This window comes from Pempheris klunzingeri, chromosome 15 (assembly GCF_042242105.1).
Source record: "Pempheris klunzingeri isolate RE-2024b chromosome 15, fPemKlu1.hap1, whole genome shotgun sequence".
Lineage (NCBI taxonomy): Eukaryota > Metazoa > Chordata > Actinopteri > Acropomatiformes > Pempheridae > Pempheris > Pempheris klunzingeri.
Genome location: NC_092026.1, coordinates 21,349,444 through 21,374,701, shown reverse-complemented (window position 1 = coordinate 21,374,701; position 25,258 = coordinate 21,349,444). Strand labels below are relative to the sequence as shown.

Sequence of the window (25,258 nt, the reverse complement as noted above, 5' to 3'; positions counted from 1 at the left end):
GGTGTAATGCTCATTGAAACAGTTGGGATCATTTGTGCACTTGAAGTTCTGCATGTGATGCATGCATTACATCATTTGTTTTTTCCCTTTTTATGTATTGTAAGCAAACTTTATATGTATGTCAACGTCTTTTCAATGGAGAGCGAAAGTCATGGCGTGATGTCCGGGCTATCCTCTGTTCTACGAGCTTCTGTAAATCAATGTAGTCTCTCATTCAGCATTTCTTTGATTGGTCAGAAAAATTAAAGTGTGTTCCTGGGGTTTACTTTCCATACTCTAAGCAGCATCCGCTATAGCAGTTGCTATTAAACATTAAGCCTTTTGTGATTTTAACAAAGTTAAACAAAAGTTACTGTGTGAGCACAGAAAAATCTACAGACCCCATGAAAATCGAGATGTTCAGCCTGCAGGTGTCTTGGGCTTGTGGGAAATGCTGTTTGTTAAAAGCAGCTAAAACATAAATACTGAATTAACAATGATATTCAACTGTTTTTCCAAAAATCATCTAAACTTATCCAAACATACCAGGCAAACCACACAAGACACTGTTAAGACAGGCTCTGTACCAAAGCTGGATTTTTAGTTGTTACTGGGATTTTGAATGAGGTTTTCCCTCTTGAGGAACAGGCCCTGGAAGTCCCTGTCTCTCTTCAGATCTCTCTAGTCCGTTCACTAAACCTTGCCCCATAGTTAACATTGCTGTACCTGTCAAGCTTTTTAATCTTGCACAGCAAATATAGTCAATTATAGTCATTTTTGAAGCCATGGTTTATTTTAGACATCAGTAGAAAAAGTTTCTCATTTCTTTCTTTGTCAAGTTTAATTTTAACATAGCTGCTGAGCTCACATACTTTGTTTTCACTTAAAAAGGTCCAAGAATAAAGGATTTTAGGATGAGGACTAACCCTAACCCTAACCCTAGCACTGGTAACACTGGCTGGTGTTTCTGATATGTACATTTCCCCAAAAAGCAAGACAGAGCTGTTAACGTTACCCTGAACTCTGTTAGCATCCAGGACTGGCCTCCACAGTGGAGAAGCACAGCAAAAAGACACCACCTTCCGAACTTTGAGTGCAGGATGTCACTTTTATATAACTCCATGAACAGCACTTAAAGATGTGACAACAAATTCAAAGCTTGACAGGTCTGCTGTACCTAGTTGTGGCTGCCAAGGTTGCAATTGGACAAATGCTGTACAGGGGAGAGGTTTAGTGAATGCTCATTTTATTACAATAGTCTTTAATTTCAACCACCATCCTTACATCTTTTATCTCTCTGCTTGCTGCCCCTTGTTGCTCACTTTCTCTTCCTCCTCACCTGATTTCACGATGTCTCTTCTCTTTAATGAAACCCCTTTCCTCCTTGTCTCACACTCTGTCCTCTCCTCTTTACTCGCTGTCAGTCGGAAGCAGATGACGACTCTGAGATGCGGACTCAGGTACACTGGGCTCGCTTCATGGCCCTGCTCAGTGCATCACACCACCACCACCAGATGCACTGAGCCATTTAAACGTCAGCCATCCGTCACTTTGTGCCGTCTCTCCGCCTTGGCTTGCCTGCTCTTGCTTCTGTTGACACGCTCACTATCACACCACACACCAGACTGACCATTCACTGTTGCCTGAATTCACTTCACAGACTGCTGCCCCAAAGCTGTCGCTGCTTCAAAACACACCATTCCAGCTCATTTCTAAAGTGCTTTTGTTGTAAATGGTGGAGTCATGTTCATATTTCTTTTCCTGTCGCTGCACCCAAGAGTCAGATTTCACAGTTTTCAAGGTTTTTCTAACAATGGCGTGACTTTAAAATGAGTTGACTTATGCCATCATGTCATTTACAGTCCTACTGTAAAAAAAAAACAAAGCTCCAAATTTCTACTAACAAGAGTCTAAATTTAACACGACACAGCACTTTTAACTGCAGTTCCTCTCCCCTCTTTTGTCTTTACAGTATAGTTTCATAAGACGAGTAAAAGGGGAAAACGTTTTTATCAAGCATAGTAATCTGATGCTAGAGGTTGGTAAGAAAACAATGCATGACTGAAATATGCATGCAGGTGCTTTTGGTATGAAGAATCCTGACTGACAACAGATAGCATCTAACTTACGAGTAGCTCTGCCTGAGTTGAGTACTGTTTTGTAGAGTTCCTATGTGCTTTAGAGCTATTACATTTTCATCTAACAGATTTTTGCTGTGGAGCATCCAAATACATTTTTATGAGAAATAAATCAAGAAATTAAACTGAATTAATTTGATTTAGTTTGTAGAGGTCTTAACTTCTAACGCGATTATGGGAATGTTGTGTTTAACTAAACCTATAAAACTAAATCTGCGAGTCTATGCATGAAATCATTTATTTTCGTGTAATCAAGCTGGTCCTAAATGCTCCTTTAGCATTTAAGAACAAGCTGCTTCTCTCTTAGTTGCAGCTGCCATGTGGGTGGACTTTTTGCCATTATGTTGCTCTTTGTGTCAGCTGTTGCACAGGTAGCCTGCACAGCCTGCAAAACGGGCCTGTGAATACTAAACGTAAAGAATGGAGCATGTAATGCAGTTGATTTCGACCTGTTGGACGATTTCAGACTTTTTCAGAACTGCATTTTATGCTGGGTTTTTTTTTTGGTAATTCACTGGATATGCAAGCTACCGTTGCGTACAAAAAGCATGGCCGTCGTTCCGTCCACGCCGCTCCTGGCCTCATCTCCATATATCATGGTTGACCGGCTACTGTAGGACACATCGCCTCCGGCAGAGATGGTCAAGCACCAGACCAACATCAGCGAACTGAAGCGCTCCTTCCTGGAGACGGACAGCAGCGCACCGGGCCTGACAGAATGGGAGAAGAGGCTCTCCTCGTCCCCCGCACGCTCACCCAGAGCGGACGAAGCACCAATGATAGAGCCGCTGGATGTAAGCTGCAGTCCACAGCAGACTGAGTGACGGCATGTGTATGTGAAGCATGACATCAACAAGGAGATTTTTGCATAAACAAAGACATCAATCTCGAGAAAGATTGCATTATGAGCGACAGTGCACTAAATACAATATTCATAACAGGGCGAGAAGCATATTTTCTGCATCAAAACTTTTCTAGTGCAGTACATTTTATGTTCTAAATGGCTCTAGTGCATATTAAAGGAGAATACGGGCACCTTGATAGAGTCAATTAATCTGTAAAGTCATTTAGAGTGTTTGGTGTTTAGTTTGTGTGCAAATACGTGTCTCTCTCTCTTTGCCAATATCACCTGATGTCTTCACTGTATCTCATCAGCAGCTGATTAACATATTAATTTGTCTCGGTTATGGATGGTGCAGCCATTAACCAGTAATATGATTGTTGTACTCAATGACATAACACACTTGAATTAGGAGCAGTTTTATCAGTGTTCCTCCTCTACTTGTGTGACATAATCTGATGAACTCGCGCCGGACAAGTGACCGATTGAAATGACAAAAAAGAAGCTGATTTCTCTGGACGAGCTTTGGGATCTGGAGCTTGTTCCTTTGAACATGCATTCACGGCGGACATGTCCTTTCTTGTGTCTGTCTCATTTTTTTTTTGTTTGTTTTCTTGTTTAGACTGGAGATGCGGAGCATGCAGGAGAAGAGACAAAAGAGGAGGTGGAACCTAAAGCCCCTGAGGTAAACTGCTTTTACTTAGTTTTTCACATGTAGAGGCCTTGGTATTAAAGTGTGGTGTAGTGTTTTGCCCTTTGTTTCTACCTAGCTCCAGACCTATCTGGACACTGGCACAGTTTTTGGTATTTTGGCTCTTACTCTTCACTTTATTTCTGGTCTGGTCAGTCTGCATGCAGCGATGAAAACGGTATTAAAAAAAGTAACATTACAGTAAATACATGTGGTAAAACAATAAGAATGATACATAAAAGGAAGTGTACCAGAGAATCTTCTGTTAGATATAATACTACTATATCTGTGCAGAGAAACTGGGTCAAAAACTGTTTTCATCTTTGTTCAAGTACTTTTGGAGCTCAGTCTGTGTGTGTGTGTGTGTGTGTGTGTGTGTGCGCGCCATCTCTAGATAAATCTCTCTCTTGAGCTTATTCTCTCCGTCTTGGCTGTGTGATGCCCTCTGTCTATTAACTTGAACAATCCATTTCCAATAAGCCAAGTGTCTCCCCAGGCGGCAGGATATCTGGTGAAATACGTGGTGGATAGTATCGTAACAGATTTGGCCACCTCCTCGGGGCCACACGGGATTAGCCTGTCAACCACAATGGACGACGACGTCTTCATGGACGGGACCCTCAGGGAGGTGGAGGAGAAAACCCCCAACTCCCAGGAGGAGGTGTCAGAGAGGGCAGTGGTGAAGGTCAGCCCCGGAGCTGTCAGACAGGAAGTGTCCCAGGCCATCAGCGACAAGAAAGGGATGCTCATTATCTTGAAGGAGGCGGAGGAGAAAGAAGACACAGAGGTCAAACAGAAAAGTGCTATGGGTGAAGAAGAGGAGCCTGTAGCACCCGGGGAGCCCGAAGCTGAGGAGGATGAAATGCTGTCGGCCTCTAAAGAGAAAGACCCTCTCAAAGAAGACACTAGTCTTGGCATAGAAGTAAAAACCATAGTAGTTAAGACGCCAAGTCCAAAGATGGAGATAAAAACTGATGACATGACTCCGATTAAAGGTATTGACTCGCCTAAAAAGGCCATGGCATCGTGGATCTCTGAGGAGGTGAAGATCGAGGCTTCACAGGCCGTCTGTGTGACAAAAGAAGTAAGAGAGGTGACGACTTCTAGCGCTCTACAGCAGGAAGGCGAAATCTTCACCTTCGAAGAGGTCCAAACGGAGCAGTCACAGTCCAGCCTGACTCAGATTACAGTTTCTGAACCTTCAACGACATCCTTAGCAGTGGTACTGTATGAATACTAAAAGCAGCAGCTCGGTTTTGGCTGCCCCCCTCCATATCTCCACCCTCAGCCTACCCCCATCGCCTTCCCTCCAGCAGCAGCCAAACCAATCTAACAACAGTGTAATCAAGCACCGTGCATGGCTAATGATCCAGTAACACTCAGCGTTTATACTGTCACACTTGCCAAACCGCCAGTTTCAGTTGCAATCAAGCCCGCTGCTTCTTTTTTGATACTACTGTTTTGGGTTTGTTTTTGAGTTTGTTGACAGCTAAAACAGCTCGCCTTGCCTTAGCAGCTGGCTCCCACAGCTGATAAGGAAAGAAATGGAGGCTTTGGCTGGATCTTGTTTGCTTTATACCGTTTTGCTCAGCTGCACCATTTCTTTCTTTCAGCTCTGTTATCAGTTCCCTGAAAGCAGTGACTTCATAGGCCTGGCTCAGTGCCACCGCTGCAGCTTTCCCCACCTCATCTGCCAAAATCCCCCCTCTGCCTCCGTAACAAGTCAGGAAAACAATTGTATGGGTCTACCTGAAAAGAGATTTCACCCTTCTTAAGGAACAGTTTTTCAAAAGCAGATTTGTAAAAATTCGCTGCTGGTGGATTTCAGCGATTCCAAATCGGATTTTGGTTTTGAGGTTTTAGGATTTGTTCAACTTGGCATTAGGTTCAGTGGATTTAATGAGCTACATAATGGTATTCCATACAATCCATACAATATTTACTTTCAGACCTTTCATTATGCCACCCTCTCTCCCTTTGCCCTTTGTCGGGTGTTCACTATGACTTTTAACTGTCCTCTCTTTTTCTGTCCCTCTGATGTTGCGTCCGTCCATCCTTCTGTCCCTTCAGTCTACGCTGGGATGGGTTTCCTCCTCTCAAAAGGTGACCACTCCTCTCTGGTCCTCACTCATTTCAAAACACAACGCTGCAATGGTTTTGGTGAAGCTGAAATGTTAATTGTCTTTAAATATGCGTGCCTATTTATGAGTAACTCTTATCAGGTTGTGTTTAACTCTCATAACTGTTTTCCTGTATCAGGTGTGATGTGAAACTGTCCTGCAATGTTTGTTGTCTTAGTCATGTCGTGAAGCGAAACCGTCATGTAATGGTGCCATTATCATTCACAGACATCAGCTGAACCAGAGGAGAAGGCCGTGGTTGCCATGGAGACAGAGGCAGCACCAGCCGAGTCGACAGGCCCAACGGTGAATATCCAGACCACAGAGGCTGCAAAGGCTGAACCAGTGAGCACTACAGCGGAGCTTACAGTCAAAACAATGTCAGCAGAGTCTGCAGAGGGGGGGCTAGATTGCGTAGCTGTTTTACTAGAGGATATTGGCGGCAGTGGCTTAGCAGATCCACCATATGACTCTGTTGGTGAACGATGCTGTAATCCAGGCACTGCGCCATCTTCAGAGCAACTTCAGCAATGTGCAAATGCGAAACTTGTAGCAGAAAAACAGCCAGTAACCATAAATGTAGGGTTAACTGAGAGCCTGTCTGGCCATAGTGATTTGCCAGAGCCTGCAGCATTCACCCTAGCAGCAGAAAAAGAAAATGAGGAAGTAATAGATGAGGAGGGAGAAGTTATAGGAGGAGAAGGGGAAGCGCTGACGCAAAAAGACGAAAATGATGGTTTCAGGTTCACTGTCGCACCTGCTCACATTGGAGATAGTGAAAAGGAGAAGAAGCTGCCTTCAACAGAGGAGGAACACGACAAAGGGGAAGCAGTAGAGAGCGCTCTAGGGGCTTTGGAAGAGGAGTTGGCAGGTTGGAAAGATGCAGAAGAGAGGAAGTACACAGAAGTAGATGGCAAGAGAGTCCAGTTCTCTGACACAGTGCAGTATTTTGAGGAACAAGCGTTTCCCACAGAGGGAGAAGATGGTATTGTGGAGGTGGATCAGGAGAGAGATGAATGTTCACCAGCAGAGGATGAAGGGCAGAAGACTTATCCAACAATCCGGGCACCTTTGCACTTCGAAAAAGAGAAATACTGCTACGCAGAGATGGACAGCTCAGATGAAGAAATGGAGAGTACAGTAGAGGAAGAGGCAGATGGAAAGAAGGGAGAAGTGGAGGAGGAGTATGACGAGGACGAACTGAATTTGAAACTCGCAAACGATTGTGTTGCTCGAAAGGCCTCAGAAGTGAGAGAAGATGTAGAAGTGTATGAAGAAGTGTTGGAAAAAGGAGATATGGACCTGAAGTCCTGCCCACACGAAGTGACTCTGTCTGGACCGCTCACCTCAGACTCTCCGCTCGCCCATCCTCCTTCAGCCGTTTCTCAGTTGGAGGTAACCCTGCATCAGCTCCAGCGGCCTCAGCCTCGGCCCTGTAACCTCACCTCCACCCTCCCCTCCTGCCGACACAATCTGCCACTAATAATCAAAGGCAATACTACACACATGGATGTGCCTCAACTTGCTAACTTCACAGTTTGTTGCTGAGCAGATCGGGGGCCCTTTAATATGACGTGGTGCACACACTTGATCGAAACCTTGTGATTTGCATTCTCCAGTATCCTCTCCTTCACTGGATCAGGGGCTCTAATGCATGACTGCATGCTCATTTAGAGATTTAAGCCCTTCCATGACAGTCTTTGGCTTAGTTTATTAGCATGCGGCATTTGTTTGCGTCAATTTGATTTTATGTTGGACAGTGTGGAGCTATTTTAAGAACAAAGACGTACAGTTAACAGTGAACACCCACAGACATGATAGCTAACTGAACCAGAGCAGGGATGGATTTGGTGCTGCTGTACTCCCTCTGCACACATTTATTCTTGCTCTGCCTTTCTGTCCATCAGACTCTCGATGCTGTCGAGGAGGGTACCAAAGAGATGCCTGTGGTCCACACGGAGACGAAAACTATCACGTACGAGTCTGCAGAGGTACATATGAACAAAACATGACCTCCATTTTACATCAAAATGTGATTAAAGAATAGTGTCTGTCCTTTGCTAAAAAGCTCCTCTAAATAGTTTTGGCCACTTGGGGGCAGAAACAAGCTGACAACACTGACATAGTAACACCTTTTACGTTGATATGGCTAATATGTTAGCTTAGCCTTGTTTTTGTGTCCACTGAGTGAATTGAAGTCTAATATTTACTTTCCATTTAGCACTTGTTTGTTGTCCTTAGGGAATTATCTGGCTAGATGCTCCACTATGTTCACCACTTAGTCGCTAACTTAGACTAACTCCTGCTTCATGCTGAGCAGGTAGTGTAATGTGGGTTTGTAGAACATTTTGGCTGAAACCAGCTGGAAGTGAACCAAACATCTAAGCTGCAAGCCATAAAAACAAAATAGTGAGCTGAAAGCACAAAATATGTGTGCGTGTTGTACGTAGACGCCACATTGACGGCTTCGGCTCTGTGCAGCAGATAGTCTGTTGCTTCTCTTGACTTTTGATTGGGTGGGTCAACCTCAAGACACAGTTAGCAACAAGCTGGTGACTACAATGCAGCTTTTAGCAGCTAAAAAGATAAAGAGAAAAATATCTCCCTCGAGTCAATATTAGATTTACATTCTTCAGGTGGCCAGAGGCACAACTCTAAATGAATGATTATGATGCTCTGTGTCTGCCAGGTGTGCAAATGAGCAATATTTAACCAGCATGACCACCATTACAGCTTTTTAATGTGTTTTCAGCTTATTAAGAGTTTTCTCTGTCCACAAACAGCCAAGTATAAATAAATGCAGCTGCCAGGTTACCGCTAATTGCTTCTGAATAATTATAGACAAGAACATAAATGTGTTGGAGTGGGTAGTTTTTACTTGGAGTACAATATAAAATGAGTGTTTTCCTTATCACCAGGTCGACACTAATGGTGACGTAGACCCGGGGGTGTTGCTGAGTGCTCAGACCATCACCTCGGAGACCACCAGCACCACGACAACCACACACATCACAAAGGTCAGGGTTCATCTATTGTCCCTTTGGTCTCTTAACACTCGAAGCCTCAAACATTGCGACAGCCTCTGCATGTCTGCTTTGTAGCACAGGGACATGCCTCATTACACACTCCTCTCCTGGGGAAATGGAAACACAGACTTATGGTGCCTTTGCCATAAAAATGTCCCTCCCTCTCTGGCATGTTTTTCTTTTGTAGTTAACAAACATCCTGACTTAATAAGAAAGGAGTCATCTTGAATTAGATAAAACTGTGCTTAATTAGGCCCTGAGGTGATGTTTGTTGCCATTTGTTTTAGTGTTTGATTTAAAGCTGTCTGTCTGTCCTCTGTTGGCCAGACGGTGAAAGGAGGAATATCAGAGACGAGAATTGAGAAAAGGATCGTCATCACAGGAGATGCAGACATCGACCACGATCAGGTCTCTTAGAGTTTTTCTGTCTTCATACTGTTTCTCATTTATTTATTCTCTGCTATCTTTATTTTTCTTTGCGTGTAAACTCAGTAATTGGGTTTGAGCAGTGACCATGAAAAAGGGAAAAGCTAATGACCTCGTGGCCCCTCAGGACCTTAACTTGTACTTTGCGAGCCTAGCATAGAGCCACATGATGTAGAGTGGCTTAGCATGTGACATTTTAAACAAAACATTATTAACTCATGATGTGACTTTAACAAATACTGGAAGTTTGACAAATGTGACTAAAAGTGGCTTCCCTGTTGGCATATTGACTCACAATCCAACATCCCCGCCCCCTCCCTGCCTTCCCCATTTTCTGTCTCCCCCTGGTGATCCCTCCTGGCACTGCACTCCCGTATGTAGGCTCTGGCTCAGGCCATAAAGGAGGCTAAAGAACAGCATCCTGACATGTCAGTGACCAAAGTAGTGGTACATAAAGAGACAGAGATCACGCCAGAGGAGGGGGAGGACTGACCCAGGTAAGACAGTGAGGTCCCAGTCCTGGTCCCGGCTTTGTCCGTTTTAGTCCGGTCTGGTCTGGTTTTGATGTGGTCAGACTGGCCTTTTTCAAGCTGGTCTCCATCCTTGGGCATGCCGCTTTCCCATCAGCACTTCTTCACACTGGTACAGACAGCCCTGCTTCTGTAGCACTTACAGCTAATGCATCATGCTGTTGTCATCCCAGCTCCACTCCCCCTGCAGGGAAAAGGTCGGCTGTTGCGTGTGTGCACACAGACCAGATATTATAGTCTCGGTTCGTAATGACAAGGCTTAAAAACCTTTACAGTAATGCTCCTGGCAGTCTCATGCAATCTCCTGTAACTGGACTGCAACAGCCCCCCCTGCTGGAGAGAAACACAATCCCATTTTATTAGAGAGAGCTGCTGTGTGTACTGTACCACAGACCCCTCTCGCCTGTTTTGTAGACAATTCGTTTATCATGTTAAAAATCTAAATTGCAACTTGACTTGACTGAACTTCCAAAATATGTTAAAACTGCCTCCTTTGAAAATGAAAAAGTGGTGGAAAAGGTGCAGGCGCAGCCGCTAATGTTGACACAGTTGTACCTGCGTGTCATTTAATATTCAGTATAAACAGCCTCCACACATTGTTGTGTCCACATTGTGTATCTTCACAAAGGGCACCGGCAGTGATGAGCGATTAAACACTGGCTCAACCGGCTTCTTATCCTCAGGAGTCCACGGCTGCAAATGTACCCGCATCGACTGAAATCTGATCTCAAGTGAAGACAAACGCGCTTTAGTCTATTTTCAACTCTGTTCTTACTCGAAGAATCATGTGCCATAACTGGACAGCTCCTCGTGTTACCAGTAACTATGAGCACAAGTGAAATGTTTTTGCAGAAAAAACATTCATTTATGGTTTTCTTTTGCATTAAAAATGTCAACATAAAGATTGATATCCAAGTAATTATTAATATCAACAATATGCTGCAAATAAAAAGGTCAAAAAAGACGTTGACATTGTGTTAGAAGGAAATAACCATAGTTCCTCACTGGGCAGTCTTTTATATGGAGACGTTCATGCATGAGGTGAATCCCTGAAACATTAAAACTATGCTTCTGGGACACTTTGGTTTGAAACAGTTTGTAACCTACTGCTCCTTTCAGCTGCACTTTTCCTCTCCATTAGAGGGGGAATAGATCAGCCATCCTCACGGCAGCATTTCTACAAACTGCACAAATGCAGCCATTTGTGTTTCAACTTGTCCGCTGTCATTGCTGTGAGCATTATTTCAGGTGTGGAGCTGCGTGAGGGGAACCTCTCATTCCATTGCACCTCAGCATGTCGAGATACTCCGCCACCTTTTCTCTCGAGCATTTAGACTCCAAAAACTGGAATTCTCGTTCACCTTTTGGCTCCAGAGCTTGTTATTTCACTGGCTTTTGACTGAAAAGGATCCCAAGGCGCAGGGTTTGGGATGAGCGAGCGTGCATGTGTGTACTTGCGTGACTCACCAGATGGGAATGCTTGGCTTTGTTTCTGCGGCCTTGCCCTCAGTCCTGTGTGTGTACGAGTGTGCCGTCTAATATCTGTGTGTCTGAGCAACACTATTAACAGGATACTAAATGTTTCTTCTCTGGTCTTTTGGATGCTTGAATTTTTTCCACTGTAGATACACACAGAGTTTTGGGGCCAAACAGTAGCATTGTTAACATCGTTTCTCGTTGAGAACTCAGTTCACTCCTCTCCGGCACTCTGTGCTTTATTCACCAACGGTTTTGGATATGTGAGGTTGTCTCTGGTTTCCTTGAATCAGCACCTCATTAATAAATCACCGCAGACACAGAAAACCAATCTAAACATTCCTTTCTTAAAAAAATACTTTTTGTAAGATGTTCTTACTCTTAGTTTGAAATATAAATGACCCTACATACAGACCATATCATGTTTACATCTTTCATCTTAACCCATTAATTACTTGGCAATAAATGTAGCCTCATTGTTCAGTATGTTCGAATCCCTTCCACCATTTAACATTCCTGAAAAACTCTAAAGTCCAGCTGCATTTGAACTAAACGCCATCAGTCCATGAACTAAATTCTAAACAACTATAATCCAGTGGACTCACCTCCCCTCACTCACTTCACCCTTTTGCATTTAAAGTGCCCAAATTAGAAATCCAGCTCAGCTCCCTTTTTAAAGGAGCAGTTTCTCCAAGTCTACCCCTCAACAAGAGATCAGTTTGAGTGAATAAAGTGTGGTGTGTGACATGTTTTTATACCAAAGTGATATGAACAGTAACATAGCTGGCCTGCCTTTCTGGGATGCCACTGTTGGTAAGTTAGTGAAAGGCAGAACGAGCCCATGAAGCCTGTGTGTATCTATATTTCTGTGTATGTCTGTAACTCTGTAGTCCCTGGGTACATCCCTTTATCGGGCCAAAGCTGCCATAGCCTTTCACCAGGCTCTGTTTTAGTCTTTGGCAGGATGCACTGTAGTTCTGGAGGTTCAGCTGAGATTAAATATGCAGGACGTACTAACGGCTGTTTCCTCTGTTGTTCCAGGAGTAACAAACACTGAGGGCTGTTTTCTTCTCTTCAACCTCCCAGAATCCGACATCCAGAACTCTACATATTACTCCGGGACTCTCAGAAGACTAGAAAGGTTCATCCTCTTCCAAATGCTGCAGCTCGCCGCTAGTCGCAACCATCACCTGCAAAATAATTAAATGCATTTTGCATGAGAAGGACGCAATGTTGCATTATCAAACAAAAACGGCAAGATTATAGTGAAAACTACGATTTTAAAAACGGTTCTCGATCCACCTGCACGCCAAATCCTTGTGTGCAGCAAGCAAACCTTTTTGCTTTCACTGCCTTATGACTTTGATGCATTTTTATGATTATTGAGAATAATTATTGTAGCAACATTTTATTTATGAAATAAAGCCATCACTCCAGAAACTTAAATCGCTGTAGGCTGTATATGTTAGGGAGCATACACTATTTAACCTTGCTGTAGAAGTGCCAACCTCATTTGCCAGCGAGCATCGCCTCACTCGCTCCAACATGATCGAGGATGATTTTCCGTCAGGTTTGCCACTCCAGGACTCGCTACAGCCCGGTACTGTACATATCGAAGCTTTTTCCTAGGAGAATAGCAAATTATCTTTCACAGTTGATTTGTGTCGCGTCCACTTGAATTGCGTTTTCCTTTTTTTCATGATCATTTCAGTGTTTTCGTTGCTTCTTGTCGATCGATTCCACCACTTTTGAGAAGGTCTATTTTGGCAAAATGCCAAAGAATCAAGATTTCTTTGCAAGAAATAGATTTTTATTATTCATGTGCCTGTGCTGGCTTTGAATGTTATCCAGGGTGGATGATCGGCTGCAGCACAAGTCCCAGGTTTGTGTCACTGTGAGGCAAAGGGCTCAGACTGCCGAGCTCTGCCCAAATTAGATGCAAAGCCAAGAGAGATCTGTCAACCCTGCCCCACCCATCCCCACCCCCACCCCTCCTCCGCCCCACCCCGAACATGTCAACTGTACGCCTCTCTCATCTGTTCAACTGTATCTGAATAACCGAGTATTGTTCGTGTACAGCCGTGTTTTCCTCAAAACGGCGAAATAAAGAGGCAAATGCATTTGTTTTTAATTTGCTGTTTTCTTCTCAAATAATAAAATGACCACAGTACTGAAACCTGTCAGCAAGGACCCTTTGATTGAGTTTTGACGACTTTTAACACCCAGATATCAAGTCTGTGTTAAACACTTTTGCTTCACTGATTTTTGTGTTGTTGTTTTACAATTCCAGTTTCTCAAAGTATCTCGAAGCTCCAAATAATGATTTGTCCTGCCCTGGTATGTGAAACTGAGCTCTGTAAATGGACTGAATCATAATATTCAAATCATATAAACGCTAATTAGGTTAATATGTGAACTGTATGTCTATTCTTTTTATTTATATATGTATATTCATTTCTTATATCTTAATTGGAATATTTTTTACAAAATCCACGTACACATATGGGCCTAATCAATAACCTGAGCAGTCAGAATAAAGCAGATTTCATATCCTCAGGCACTAAAATAACCTGAAGAGTGTGAGGCTTAAATGTTGGTTAAAACATAAATGAGTGTATCAGTGGGAGAGGACTGGATGTGCAAACAGGCGTCCATCTATTATTCATTAAAGCAAATGCCCCGAACATTTAATTAACCTGTTAAAAGAAGCACCCTCGGGGTAATTAAAAGAGGATTTTTACGGCTTCAGGTAATTATGTTGGACGCGCGCAGGCGTCCGAGGCTCCGCCCCCCCGGATACGTGCGGGTCTACCAGAGAGCAAACAAACGGTAAGAGGTCTCACTCTGACAGAGGCCTGTCACTGGTCAACGCGAAAAGGAGGCCCCTTTATGGTACTTTTTACATTAAAAATCTCATCTCATTAAATCTAATTTCTTCTCTGTAAAATGTCTGAATGGAGACAAAGGGACTGAATGAAGACCTGCTGGATTTGTGTTAATATTTTAGGCACATTGTACACATCAAACTCCAAAAAATAGCTGTCCTCACTTTGGCCTGCAGAGAGCAATAAAAGGCTGAATTACACTAATTCAGTTCTGTCTTAACAATGATAACAACTATATTGTAGGCTAGTATCTGTAGGCTGTAATAAAAATTACTGACCAAAGGCTACATCTTAAAATAAGAACAAGACAGAGTTTGTTAATAGTTGGACAAAAATCCCCCATCTGCTAGAAACATATTTAGATAGTCTTCTTTAAACTTCCAGTGACTCTTCCTGCAGGTTATTAATAAATCAACAATTAAATCAAATAAGTTGTACATCAATGGAAGGTCTACAACTTCATTTTCTATAAACAGGTGACTCAAACGGTTGTTACACAGTTAGGATGTATTTGTATTTGATTTCAATCAACTTGTTGAAAATGTTCTAGAGAAGAATTTCAAAGAAAAATGAAAAATTACATTTAATTTAATTGGTATTAAATTGGAATATTTGTACACCACTGGCAGACTTGATCTCTTTAAAAAAAAAGACATTAGGACACATGAATTAGAATGTACATTCTAATTCATGTGTATTTTTAAATACTATCAGTGGTGGAGAGTAACAAAAAACATTTTACATTTTACTTTCAAAACAACCGGCGCAAAAATGTGTTTATTTCATTCCTTAACTGAGTCTGATACTCAAATACTGCACTTTTTAAAAAATAAAAAAAAATCAAAGCAGGACATGTATTTGTATTCTTACAGCGTGGTATTTGTACTTTTCCTCAAGTAAAGGATCTGCATATTTCTTTCATAATCATTTCTTTCTATGGATTTGGAGAAAAAAAAACAGATTCAGTGCTGCGGAGTGAGTCATCCTCCCGGACATAGACGATCCCGGCGGAGTAGCGGCTCCGGTGCGGCAGGAGGCAGCAGAGCAGCGCCACGTTTCCTGTGAAGCCCGACAGTCACAACAAGAGGAGGAAGAGGAAAAACGACAGCTCTGGATCGTCGTCGACTGCCTTGCGTGACAACACAGGGACCGCGTTCAGGCTTCGGGTATAAAACATTTTATAATTTTTTCTCTTTGTCGCCCCGAACGGCGCGGAAAGCGACGCGGCGTTTGTCGGTCGGTTCGTCGGCCTGTTCGCCGCCGCGTTCCCCGCTGTTTGCGGACTGCTTTAAAGACACCAGAAACATGCCAATGGAGGCTTGCTGACCAAAATGGCTGGGCGCAGTGAGATGTGAAATGTTCTTGCTAAGGTTATCCTTTCTGCACGCGACGCTTCTGTCACGCGAACACAGCGGCTGAAACGTTTTACTGAAGTTATGAAAAGTGCGTCTATTTGCTCCTGTCAGCGTTTACACGTTTTTTATTAGCATTGCTGCGGCTCCCACTACTGTCGGGCCTGCCGTGTATTTTTTCCAAAGGCTTTCTGCATGATTGATTTAGCTACTTTTGTTTACTCTCTGTATTTTTTGACGCAGATCTGTAAACAGATGCGCCACTGTTTGCATGTTACTCCTTTTTATTCCACAGTCGACCTGCATTTATTAGCACAGGAGAAGCGTGCAAACAGAGCTCCACCCCTCAGCTGTGCAGGTTACATACATGCCCCAGTTGTTGTGGATGGTTTTGAACGTGTGCTGCTTTCCCCTCTGCAGGTTGCTCCAATTTGACCTGCAACATGTCTGATTTACTGAGATATATCGACTATGACCACAAAGCCACCTTTCTGAAGATGCTGAACCAACAGAGGATGGAAGGTGAGCACTGTGATGTGGTGGTGGTGGTGGAAAACATAGAGTTCAGGGCGCACCGCTGTGTCTTGGCAGCCTGCAGCAACTACTTCAAAAAGCTCTTCAAGAAGCAGAGCGACGAGGACAACTCCATCGTGGAGTTGGACTTCATCCGCTCGGATATCTTCGAGGAGGTGCTCAATTACATGTACACGGCCAGGCTGGCTGTGAGGAAGAAGGACATCAATATGATGATGTCGTCCGGCCAGATCTTGGGGATCAACTTCCTGGATAACCTGTGCACCCAGAAACGTGAGCTGACCAACATGAAGACCCGGGAGAACCAGGCTCCTGGCGACCACGGGATGCGAGCTCAGGACGCCATCCTGAAGGAGCTGGCCATGGAGGAGGTGAGGAAGAACAGCTTTTATGATCAGGGGATGGACAGCATGGGGCCCGGGGGCTCTCACGTGTCTCAGCCACACAACTACAACACCAACATGAGCAAAGATCCGCACACCCACGGCTGGGGCTCCTCTTCCTCCAGCGACATGAAGCTGGAGTACCTGCTGTACGGCCACCGCGACCACGGCTCCTGCCAGAGCGCGGGGGCGAAGCCCATGGACCACAATGCCAAAAAAGAACGGCTGCTCACCGCCAACCGTCCCTATGGCTGCGAGCACTGCCCCAAAGCCTTCACCACCGCCGCCCACCTCAAGGAGCACCTGAAGATCCACTCCGGCTTCAAGCCTCACCGCTGCGTGGTGTGCGGCAAGGCCTTCATCAGGGGCCCCGACCTGAAGAGACACGAGAGGGTCCACAGCAACGAGAGGCCCTTCGCGTGCCAAATGTGTGAAAAAGCCTTCAAGCACAAGTCTCACCTGAAAGACCATGAACGGCAGCACCGGGGCGAGCGGCCATTCAACTGCGGCTCCTGCGACAAAGCCTTCATCAAAGCGTCGGATCTGAAGCGCCACTGGAACACCATGCACAGCGGCAACCCCCGCAGACAGATGTCCCTGTCTCCCGCCGCCTCCCAGCACGGCCAGGGAGACGCCACCGACCAGAGAGACTGGAAAATGGAGACCGGGCCACACTCGCACAACTCGGGGGACTGTTGAGCCTGCACACACACACACCAAAACACATCGACACACACACACACACACACACACACAAACACCAAAACACATTGACACACACACACACACATCCGCATCAGTCACATCTAAACATGTACACACACTGACACAACCACAACCCTGTGACAGGCTGATGGCCTGACATCACACGGACAGTGATCGGAGTGAGTAACAAGAGACCATAGCATGTTCATAAGACTGTGGGGCTGTATTATTATTCTAAAGAGTTATGTCAAAACAATGTTTTTTTCCACCTGTAAAATCATGTAAATGTTTAGTTCACTCTACTATACATATATTTTTCACAAAGCATCGTTGCTATCTAGATGGGGGGGGGGGGGGGGGGGGGGGGAGTTCTCATAACATTATTCTCTTTTACTTTTGTGGGATATGTAACATTTAAATGTTTGTTTAACCTTTACTGGATTTTATGGAGATAAAAGAGAGAAACAGAGTGGGGAGGGAGGGGGAAGATTTTTTTCTGCATAACATTTGTTGCATTGAGTATATTCATGTGGATGTTTTTAATGGATGTGTTTAGTTGTATTGATTGATATTACACTGTAAGAGTAAGAGTCACCATTTTGCATTTGATGCAGATGATACCAAAGTCTTGGGCCTCTGACGGATTGTCTTTTTGAAGGCTGTCCTGCCCAAGCAACCGGCCAACTAGATTTACTGTTATACAGTATAACTGTCATCCAGCTATCAACAGTTAATGATAGATGTCTGTATATACTGTAGCTTAGTTTGTTGCACAATTAGAGTACACAATAATGAATTATGCACATATAACATTGTCCTACTCCCACACTTTGACAATAAACACCATTTGCTGTGTTTTATTGTTTTTGCAAAGTTTGGTTTTTGGTGAAGAGAGCTCAGCCAGCAGAGTTTGGATCCTGCAGACTCAGTGGAAGTGTCTTTGCCACATCCAGATCACCCTGAAAGCGCCTCAGAACGTGGGTTCAGAGGTTAAACGTCAAACCCCGTCATGTTGAAAACTTGGTACGAAAAAGTACGAGCCAAAAAATACTTTTAGAAATAAGTGTTTTGTGGAGTTTACTGAAGCGTTCAGAGACGTCAGAGTCCTCTGCTTCTTTTGTCTTGGCTTAAATTGATCGAGTGTTGAGGTATTTGGTTTGTTTCGCTCCTTATTTCTCATCTCCAAACAGAAAGTGATCTACCTGTGACCTGTATGTGCGTGCAAGACCAAACGTTTAACCTTTCTGGATTTAAAATCTGTTTAAAAAATGTGAATCGTTCACTTGTATCTCCTAAAGGTCCATAATCTGTTCACAGTCAAAAAGCGAGCTGGAGGGGGCTACAGGTGTGTGTCTGCTGACTAAGTCTGTAAAATAGTGCCGATTTTTGAGACGTGCCGTTTGTAAAGCTGCAGCATTTGGTGACCTTTTGTCGACACAATGACAACATCACAACAACGATGTACCTGGAAAACAATATAACAACTAGGGCTGCAAGTAATGATTATTGATTAATCTGCTCATTACATCCTCAATTAATTGGTCTATAAAATGTCAGTAGTGAAAACTGTCCATCCCTGCTTCCTGAATATCGAGGTGACTTATTGATGTGGCTCATTTTGTCTGACAAACTGTCAAAAAACCCCAAAGATGTTCAGTTTTCTGTGATGTGAAACAAAGAAAAGCAGCAAATCCTCACATTTGAGAATCTGAAACTAGAGATTTTTTTTTGTATGTTTGCTTGAAAGAATTACCTCCAAAATAGTTGCGGATTAATTTCCTGTTGATTGACTAATTGGTTTATAATAGTTATAATGGGGGTACTTGGAATTAAAGCTGCAACGATTAGTCAATTGACTGAAAATTCGTTTGTAATTATATTGGTAAGTGATTAATCATTTTTCATGTAAAAACATTAAAGATTCTCAAGTTCCAGCGTTTTTATTGTGAAGATTTGTCCTTTTCTTGGTCTCATGTGATACTACACTGATTATCTTAAGGACGAGACGAGCGGTTTGAACACCTCACCTCTAGAATTTGTTTCAGCGTTTTCAGCATCTGTTATGAATCAAATAATTAATTGAGAATGTAATTAATAATGCAAATGACTGCTCAGGATAATGAGTTTTTACTTCAGGCTGAAATTTCCCTCCACCCTGAGACGCAGCAGTGCCTCAGGATTCGGTTTGTTTCGAAGCCCGGACTATACAAACAATCGCATCTGCTGCCCAGCCCCCCCCCCCCCCCCCCCCCCCAAGCCCACCCCACCCAGACCTGAAGTCCGCTGCACCTTCGGACTCATTCAGCTCTGTTTCGGCTCTTCAGTCTCACTCCGCCATTAAACTAAGCAATCAGTGACCCGAGTGTCTCATGAGGGGAAAAAAACACTTTGCACGGGCCATAAAAAGCCAGCAAACACACAGCGAACACGGCTGTGATTCATCTGTGAGGGAGAACTTCAGCAGCTCTCCCATACTCTGCATGCAACACTAGATGGTGCCCTGTTCATAGTGATTGACCTGTTGCTGCCCAATTTGACCCGCTCATGTTGACTGTCCAGCACTGAGAGAGCAGTGCAGACGCTGATGGCACAGCCGAATAATAGATCCTGGGGTTTATTAAAGGAAGCCAAGCTCGGTGAGACACGCATATGGTGGCTGTGTGAAATGTATGCGCCCTCACACCTCAGTGTTTTCCATATATTTACATACATCTGACTCGAGTGGTTGGAGTGAGGCGAGTGCAGTATCAGGGTTTCACAGCCTCTGCTCTGTTTGCACTGACAGTCAGATGCAGATACTCGCTGCCTGTTTATGACAGTCTGACCACACAGTCTGCAGGGAGAACGTCGTCAGGAGTGGCCCTCTTTGTTGCATGTATCTAAGATTGATCTATTCTTGACTGTCAACAGAGGAAGGGTTTGATCGCCTGTAATTTGGGGTGAAACAGTTTTGTGGAAAACTGACGTCAGTGTCTAATGGAAAAGGCGGGCCCTTGCCTCACTGATGTCAGTAGAAGCCTGAGATCTGTTTTCTGCATTTCCTGGCCCTGCTCTGTGTGTGTGTGTGTGTGTGTGTGTGTGTGTGTGTTAGTGCATTAAAGCCAGTGAATGATGCAGGATATGGTTTTGCATCCCATTGTTGGACTGATTGTTTGGGTGGACGTGTGTGTGCGTGCCAAGGGATTTGCGTGATGAGGACTTATTGTGTGTTTGTATGTGTGTGCTCAAGCATGCGTCTAAGTGCATCTATATGTGTGTGCACGCATGTGTGCGTGTGTATGCATGTGTAATGACCGAGGGAGGGGGCAGCGGAGGGAGTGTATATGTTCGTGTGCACTATGTGCATCTATAATGAGTTCTGCGTGTGCGCACGCACATCCGTGAGTGAGTGACAGGCAGCCAATGAGTGTGCATTCATGCATGTGCCTCTCTGCGTGTATTCATCCGTGCCTGTGCGTGAGGATTGTGCATCAGTATGGAGGAGGGGGTGTGTGTATGTGTGTGTGGGTGTGAGAGACTCCCTATTTGTTTTCATGTATGCCTATGCATGAGCTTGCATGTGCATGCAAATGCACACATCATCACTATTTAGGGAATTTACGTGTCAGCAGGCTGAATTCTATAATGCAGGTAGTCACATGAATGAATTTATGTATTTGAATGCGTGTGTGTGTGTGTGTGTGTGTGGCATACATTAGTATTGTGGGGGCAGTGCATTCAGATTCATGTCTGCATAACTTTATGTGGCTTTTTGTGTGTGTTTATTCTCTCTTCAGCTTTGTGTGTGTGTGTGTGTGTGTGTGTGTGTGTGGGCGCTATAGTGCACGCGTATGTGAGTGTGTGTTTGCATGTATGTGTATATGTGTACACTGAACACCCGGTTTCCATTACCCCGGCCGGCGTGGTTCCCTCAGCCAGACCACAAACCTCCTGTCTCCACTCTGGCTCCACCCAGCGCTGCCACAGGCTTCCCAGAAAAGAACAGCGTCTAATTAAAAAACTTTAATTACATTCATCTCATCTCTCGCTCTCACACACACACTCAGGGAAAATAAAACAACTGTATACAAACAATCCCATATGATAAATGGGCATGAAAGGCAAAGCCAGCAGTCCCCCCACACCTCCCACCCCCCAAGCAGAATGGCTTTTAATCAGTTGCTGACATTCATGAGCCATATAGTCTCCTGTGATGTCGTCCTCCACTCGAGCACCATCTGGAATATCTTGGGTTTTAAGGACTCGATGATGATGGTGTCTGTCTGTCCTTCAAGTCCTTTTTCATGAGACATTTTATGACCTTGATCTGCTCTCTAAGGCATCTTAAACCTGAGAAGAAAAAAAGCATAAATCATCCCACAACTGTGCATCTCCAGTCCGAGTACAAACACACATACAGGCTGTTAAACTGATTTGTAGGGCAGCGCCTGAGAGCGACACAACAGTAAAATATCACTCGATTAACGGCTCATCTTCGCTGTGAATGTCGTATTAATGCGAGGAGGAGCTCTGAGGAATGTTCCCGGGTGGTTTCACTCATCACCTTAAACACAGGAGCTCCTATCTGACCAGCTTCCTCCTCTCCCATCGGACCACATAGAAACCGGTTTATTAACTGTGACCCGGTGCGTCTGCAGACAAGGTACGTCTTTGTTGATCGGCATGGCGCTGACCTGTGGAGTCAGACCACTGGAGGAGGGTTATCAGGCCATCTCCACAGGACTGAGAGAGCCGGCCGGATCGCTGCGATCTGCCTGCAGGAGCCATTGTTCAGGGCCGGACCAGATGTTCCAGCTGAGAGATTATCATCGCATCACTCCTCAGTGGGGAGTCCAGGCCCCCTCACCCGCTCCTGCATCGCCCCTCTCTCTCCTCTTAGGTCTCTTTTACCTCTGCCCCTCTCACCTTTTCTCCACCTGTCCCGCTTCCTCTACATCCTTGTCCCCTTTCCTTCTTCCTCTGCTCTCCTTCCTGTTTTCTCTTTCCTCACTCCTCTCCTTTCCTCCTGTCCATCCCTCTTCCTTGTCATCTATCCCCCTTTTCCCCTTTCTCTCCTTTCCTCATGGCCCCTCCTTCCTCTTCTCCTCACCTTCATCTCCTCCCTGTCCCAGTCCTCTCCTTTTTGTCCTTCCCTCCTCCCTCTCCCCTTCCTTTTCTTTCTATTCCTCTCTTATTATCCCCTCTCCTCCTATCCTTTCTTATCCCCCCCTCCCTTTTCCTCCCCCTTATCCTCATCTCCATCATTCACCTGCTCTCTTCTCCTCTACTGTCTCCCTCCTCACCCCTCCTTGCTTCCTCTCCTTTCTTATCCCCTCTTCTCCTCTCCTTTATCTTCCCTGCCCATATATCTTCCTCTTCTCTGCTCCTTTTTATCTCCTCCTCCTCCCCCTCCTCCCCCTCCTCCTCCTCACCACCCAGCACAGATAACAACTGAGGGCTATCTGTGGTCAAACACAGTGCTCGCTGTTCTCCTCCCTCCCCTCCGTCCTCCTGCCCTCCTCTGCTGTTATCAGCCTCCGTCATGGAGGTCTCACTCTAATGAAATTCTCTCTGTGATGATCACACTGACGGATCTAAAGGCAGCGTTTGTTTGGAGACCACATCTGGGGAGCAGCGGAGGGCATGAAAAGGAAAAACTGCCATAATCTGATTAGAAAAAATGTCACCTGTAATCTGCCCCAATCTTGAGTCTGTTACTGAGACAAACACATTTAGCAGATTACGGTACGTTTGATTGAAAAGACCTTGTAGATATACTTATTCAGGACTTTAGATACCACAGAGGATACAGTAGTACAGAGTTTAAAATCACACATACCGCACACGGATGATTCAGGATTTTTTGGTTTATTAAAACTTTTGACTACTTTTGGGATGAAAAAATGAATAATTAGATGACAGATTGACAATTTAGAAGACAAAATGTGTCAAGTATGACTAGTCTGTCCCTATCTACAGCTGTCTTTACTGTTAAATACTGCCACATAACAGTGTCGTAATCATACAGTGAATTAGAATTTATCTCAATTTTATGGATTTTCTGTAATGTCGAATGCAAAGTGCAGCGCTGTCAGACTGTGATTATTGCATTGGGGTTTACTCATGGGCTACGATCCCCTGACTGAACAGGCAGCCATTAATCTATAAACTGTAATCATAATAAAAGTCATAGAATTATGTTAAAGAGAAGCTACAGCTTCTAGATACGAAGACAAGCCCACAAATATTTTTTAGTGCCTTAAGATGCTGAGGTACCATGTGCTTAGGGTTTACTGCATGAGATAAGTCACTAAGACATTATGCCTACGTGCGAAATAAATTACAAAGTGCTCTTTTTTTTTTAGATGAATATTTTTTCACAGACAAAAAATGGCAAGTGCGACAGAACTTAACATATAACTTTACATTTAATTTTCCTTTATTTAACTGGACAAAAGTCCCGTTGAGTGTTTTAAGAGAGAGCTGGCCCAGAGTTACACATGCCTGTATATCTCCTACCTACACCTCTGCACGTAAAATTCAGCAGATCTTGACGTGATCAGATGTAATCTAGATTTAATCAGATTATGTTGTCAGACTGTAGATTTTCTGTTATAAAATCGTGTTTCAATCACGATATTATCAAGATTAGCGTTTTCATACGTCCTATTCCACGTTTGAATATAGACCCATTAGAGCAGGAAATAGGCTAAGACTGTCAAAAGGATTCAAAGTGAAACTCAGAAACAATCACTAATGAATCCCCAGTACAGCTTTTAACGCGACACATAAACACAGTGAGTTTAACCGAAAATAGGACTTGAGTGATTTTCCCTTTGACCTCACACTATAGTCAGTTGCGAAATATCCTCGTGCTTTGTGAAGACAACCCGGATTTACTTACATGACATAAGAAATTATACAAATTGCATTTCACTTAAAAGCTTCTTGGAAGAGTCAGATCTATTTCCAAACCGGCTTCGTAATCATCTCCAGACGTAACGTTGGGAAAAGACAGCCAACTCTCTTGTCTTCTCCCAAATCACAACCCCTCCATCACGTATTACTCTGTGGTTTCTCCCTGAGGGTAAAAGGGCACCAGCCTTTAAAGAGAATTCAACCTCTACTTGTGATTCAGATGTCTGTCTTGCCACTTTGGAAGGGCACTTCAACCTGGACAACCTCGATGATATTATCATAAAGGCCTGTCAAAGCAGAGATGGAGGCGAAGCAGACATCTCATTCAGCTGAATATTAAGTGTGTGGTTCAGGAGTGGAGAACAATAGCTGTGTTGAAACATTGCTTGTATGTGAGTTGGCTTGGAGTCGACGAGAACCTCGCTGTCCCTTTTCCTCAGCAGGTGTTCAGATATCAATTATCAGTGGTTGTTTCTCCAGTCTGTGTCTCCAGGAGTGCTTTCTTACTTTGGTGTTTAATCTAAGGATGTCCCTGCTGAGGGAAAATAAATGATAAAAGGTATCGCTTCGATTTCTCGAAGTGCTTGTCCGCTCGGCCTCTCCCTGTCTGGTCTGTGTCTGAGTGTGGAGGGGAACTTTGATGTCAGCCAGCCGTGCTGGGGTCTGGTGTTCATGAGAGGGGCCTCTGTTTTCGTCAGCCAGACACTCACACCACAGGAGCCTCACTGGGCAGAATACAAGGTTAGAGGGAGTCCCTGAAAATATTGACCCATCTCTGGAGGCACGCTTCTGTGGAATTTAATACGAAAACATGTGTGACATGCATATGTCTCAGTTTTTCTATAGAATTGACCAGATCCAAAATGACAATTATTACAATCTTTAGCACCATAGGTCCAGTTTTTTTTTTCACTTTCTGTGAACAGTGGCGTATCAAATTTAGCTTGCAGGATTTGTTTGTGTTTTAAAGTGAGCCGTGAACTGTGCTGAACAGCAACTACTGTGACAATTATAGGATAATGGCAAATGCTTTAACATGGTAGTAGCACAAGTAAGAAACAATCAGGAAATCATTAAACTGACTGTAATGCCACTTACACTTACACACATAGCAATATCTATCTAAAGTTTGCTAGCATTACAATAGCCACAGTAAGCTACTGGTCACACCACACCATATCAGGCCATAGCAGTGAAATGAGCAACAGTGTGTTTCATTATGCCTGAATTCAATTTTTTTATTTCTAAGATGGGGAATGTGTTATTTTCATACAA

At 44.1% G+C, this 25,258-nt stretch overlaps 2 protein-coding genes across 3 annotated transcripts in view; both read left to right on the top strand.

Annotated features, from left to right (window-relative positions):
* LOC139214687 (band 4.1-like protein 3) overlaps window positions 1-12,514 on the top strand; it is a 38,541-nt gene extending 26,027 nt beyond the window's left edge. The window contains exons 15-26 of one of the 2 annotated variants that reach the window (XM_070845595.1): window positions 1,404-1,439; window positions 1,952-2,017; window positions 2,735-2,911; window positions 3,581-3,643; window positions 4,146-4,871; window positions 5,720-5,752; window positions 5,998-6,075; window positions 7,677-7,760; window positions 8,688-8,786; window positions 9,123-9,203; window positions 9,603-9,718; window positions 12,269-12,514. In XM_070845595.1, coding sequence (XP_070701696.1) covers window positions 1,404-1,439; window positions 1,952-2,017; window positions 2,735-2,911; window positions 3,581-3,643; window positions 4,146-4,871; window positions 5,720-5,752; window positions 5,998-6,075; window positions 7,677-7,760; window positions 8,688-8,786; window positions 9,123-9,203; window positions 9,603-9,713 — 1,554 coding nt within the window. In that variant the 3' untranslated portion in view covers window positions 9,714-9,718; window positions 12,269-12,514. Of the gene's footprint in view, window positions 1-1,403; window positions 1,440-1,951; window positions 2,018-2,734; window positions 2,912-3,580; window positions 3,644-4,145; window positions 4,872-5,719; window positions 5,753-5,997; window positions 6,115-7,676; window positions 7,761-8,687; window positions 8,787-9,122; window positions 9,204-9,602; window positions 9,719-12,268 lie in introns of both variants that reach the window. The other variant, XM_070845594.1, reaches the window with a different exon arrangement.
* Window positions 12,515-15,190: 2,676 nt separating this feature from the next.
* LOC139214258 (zinc finger and BTB domain-containing protein 14-like) lies at window positions 15,191-17,435 on the top strand. Its single transcript, XM_070845062.1, has 2 exons — window positions 15,191-15,278; window positions 15,885-17,435. The coding sequence occupies exon 2, from the start codon at window positions 15,908-15,910 to the stop codon at window positions 17,078-17,080; it is 1,173 nt and encodes a 390-aa protein (XP_070701163.1). The 5' UTR covers window positions 15,191-15,278; window positions 15,885-15,907; the 3' UTR covers window positions 17,081-17,435.
* Window positions 17,436-25,258: the final 7,823 nt, after the last annotated feature.

Bases quoted from the DNA above. Each gene is read 5' to 3' on its own strand.
- LOC139214258 (XM_070845062.1), top strand. From the start codon at position 15,908: ATGTCTGATTTACTGAGATATATCGACTATGACCACAAAGCCACCTTT.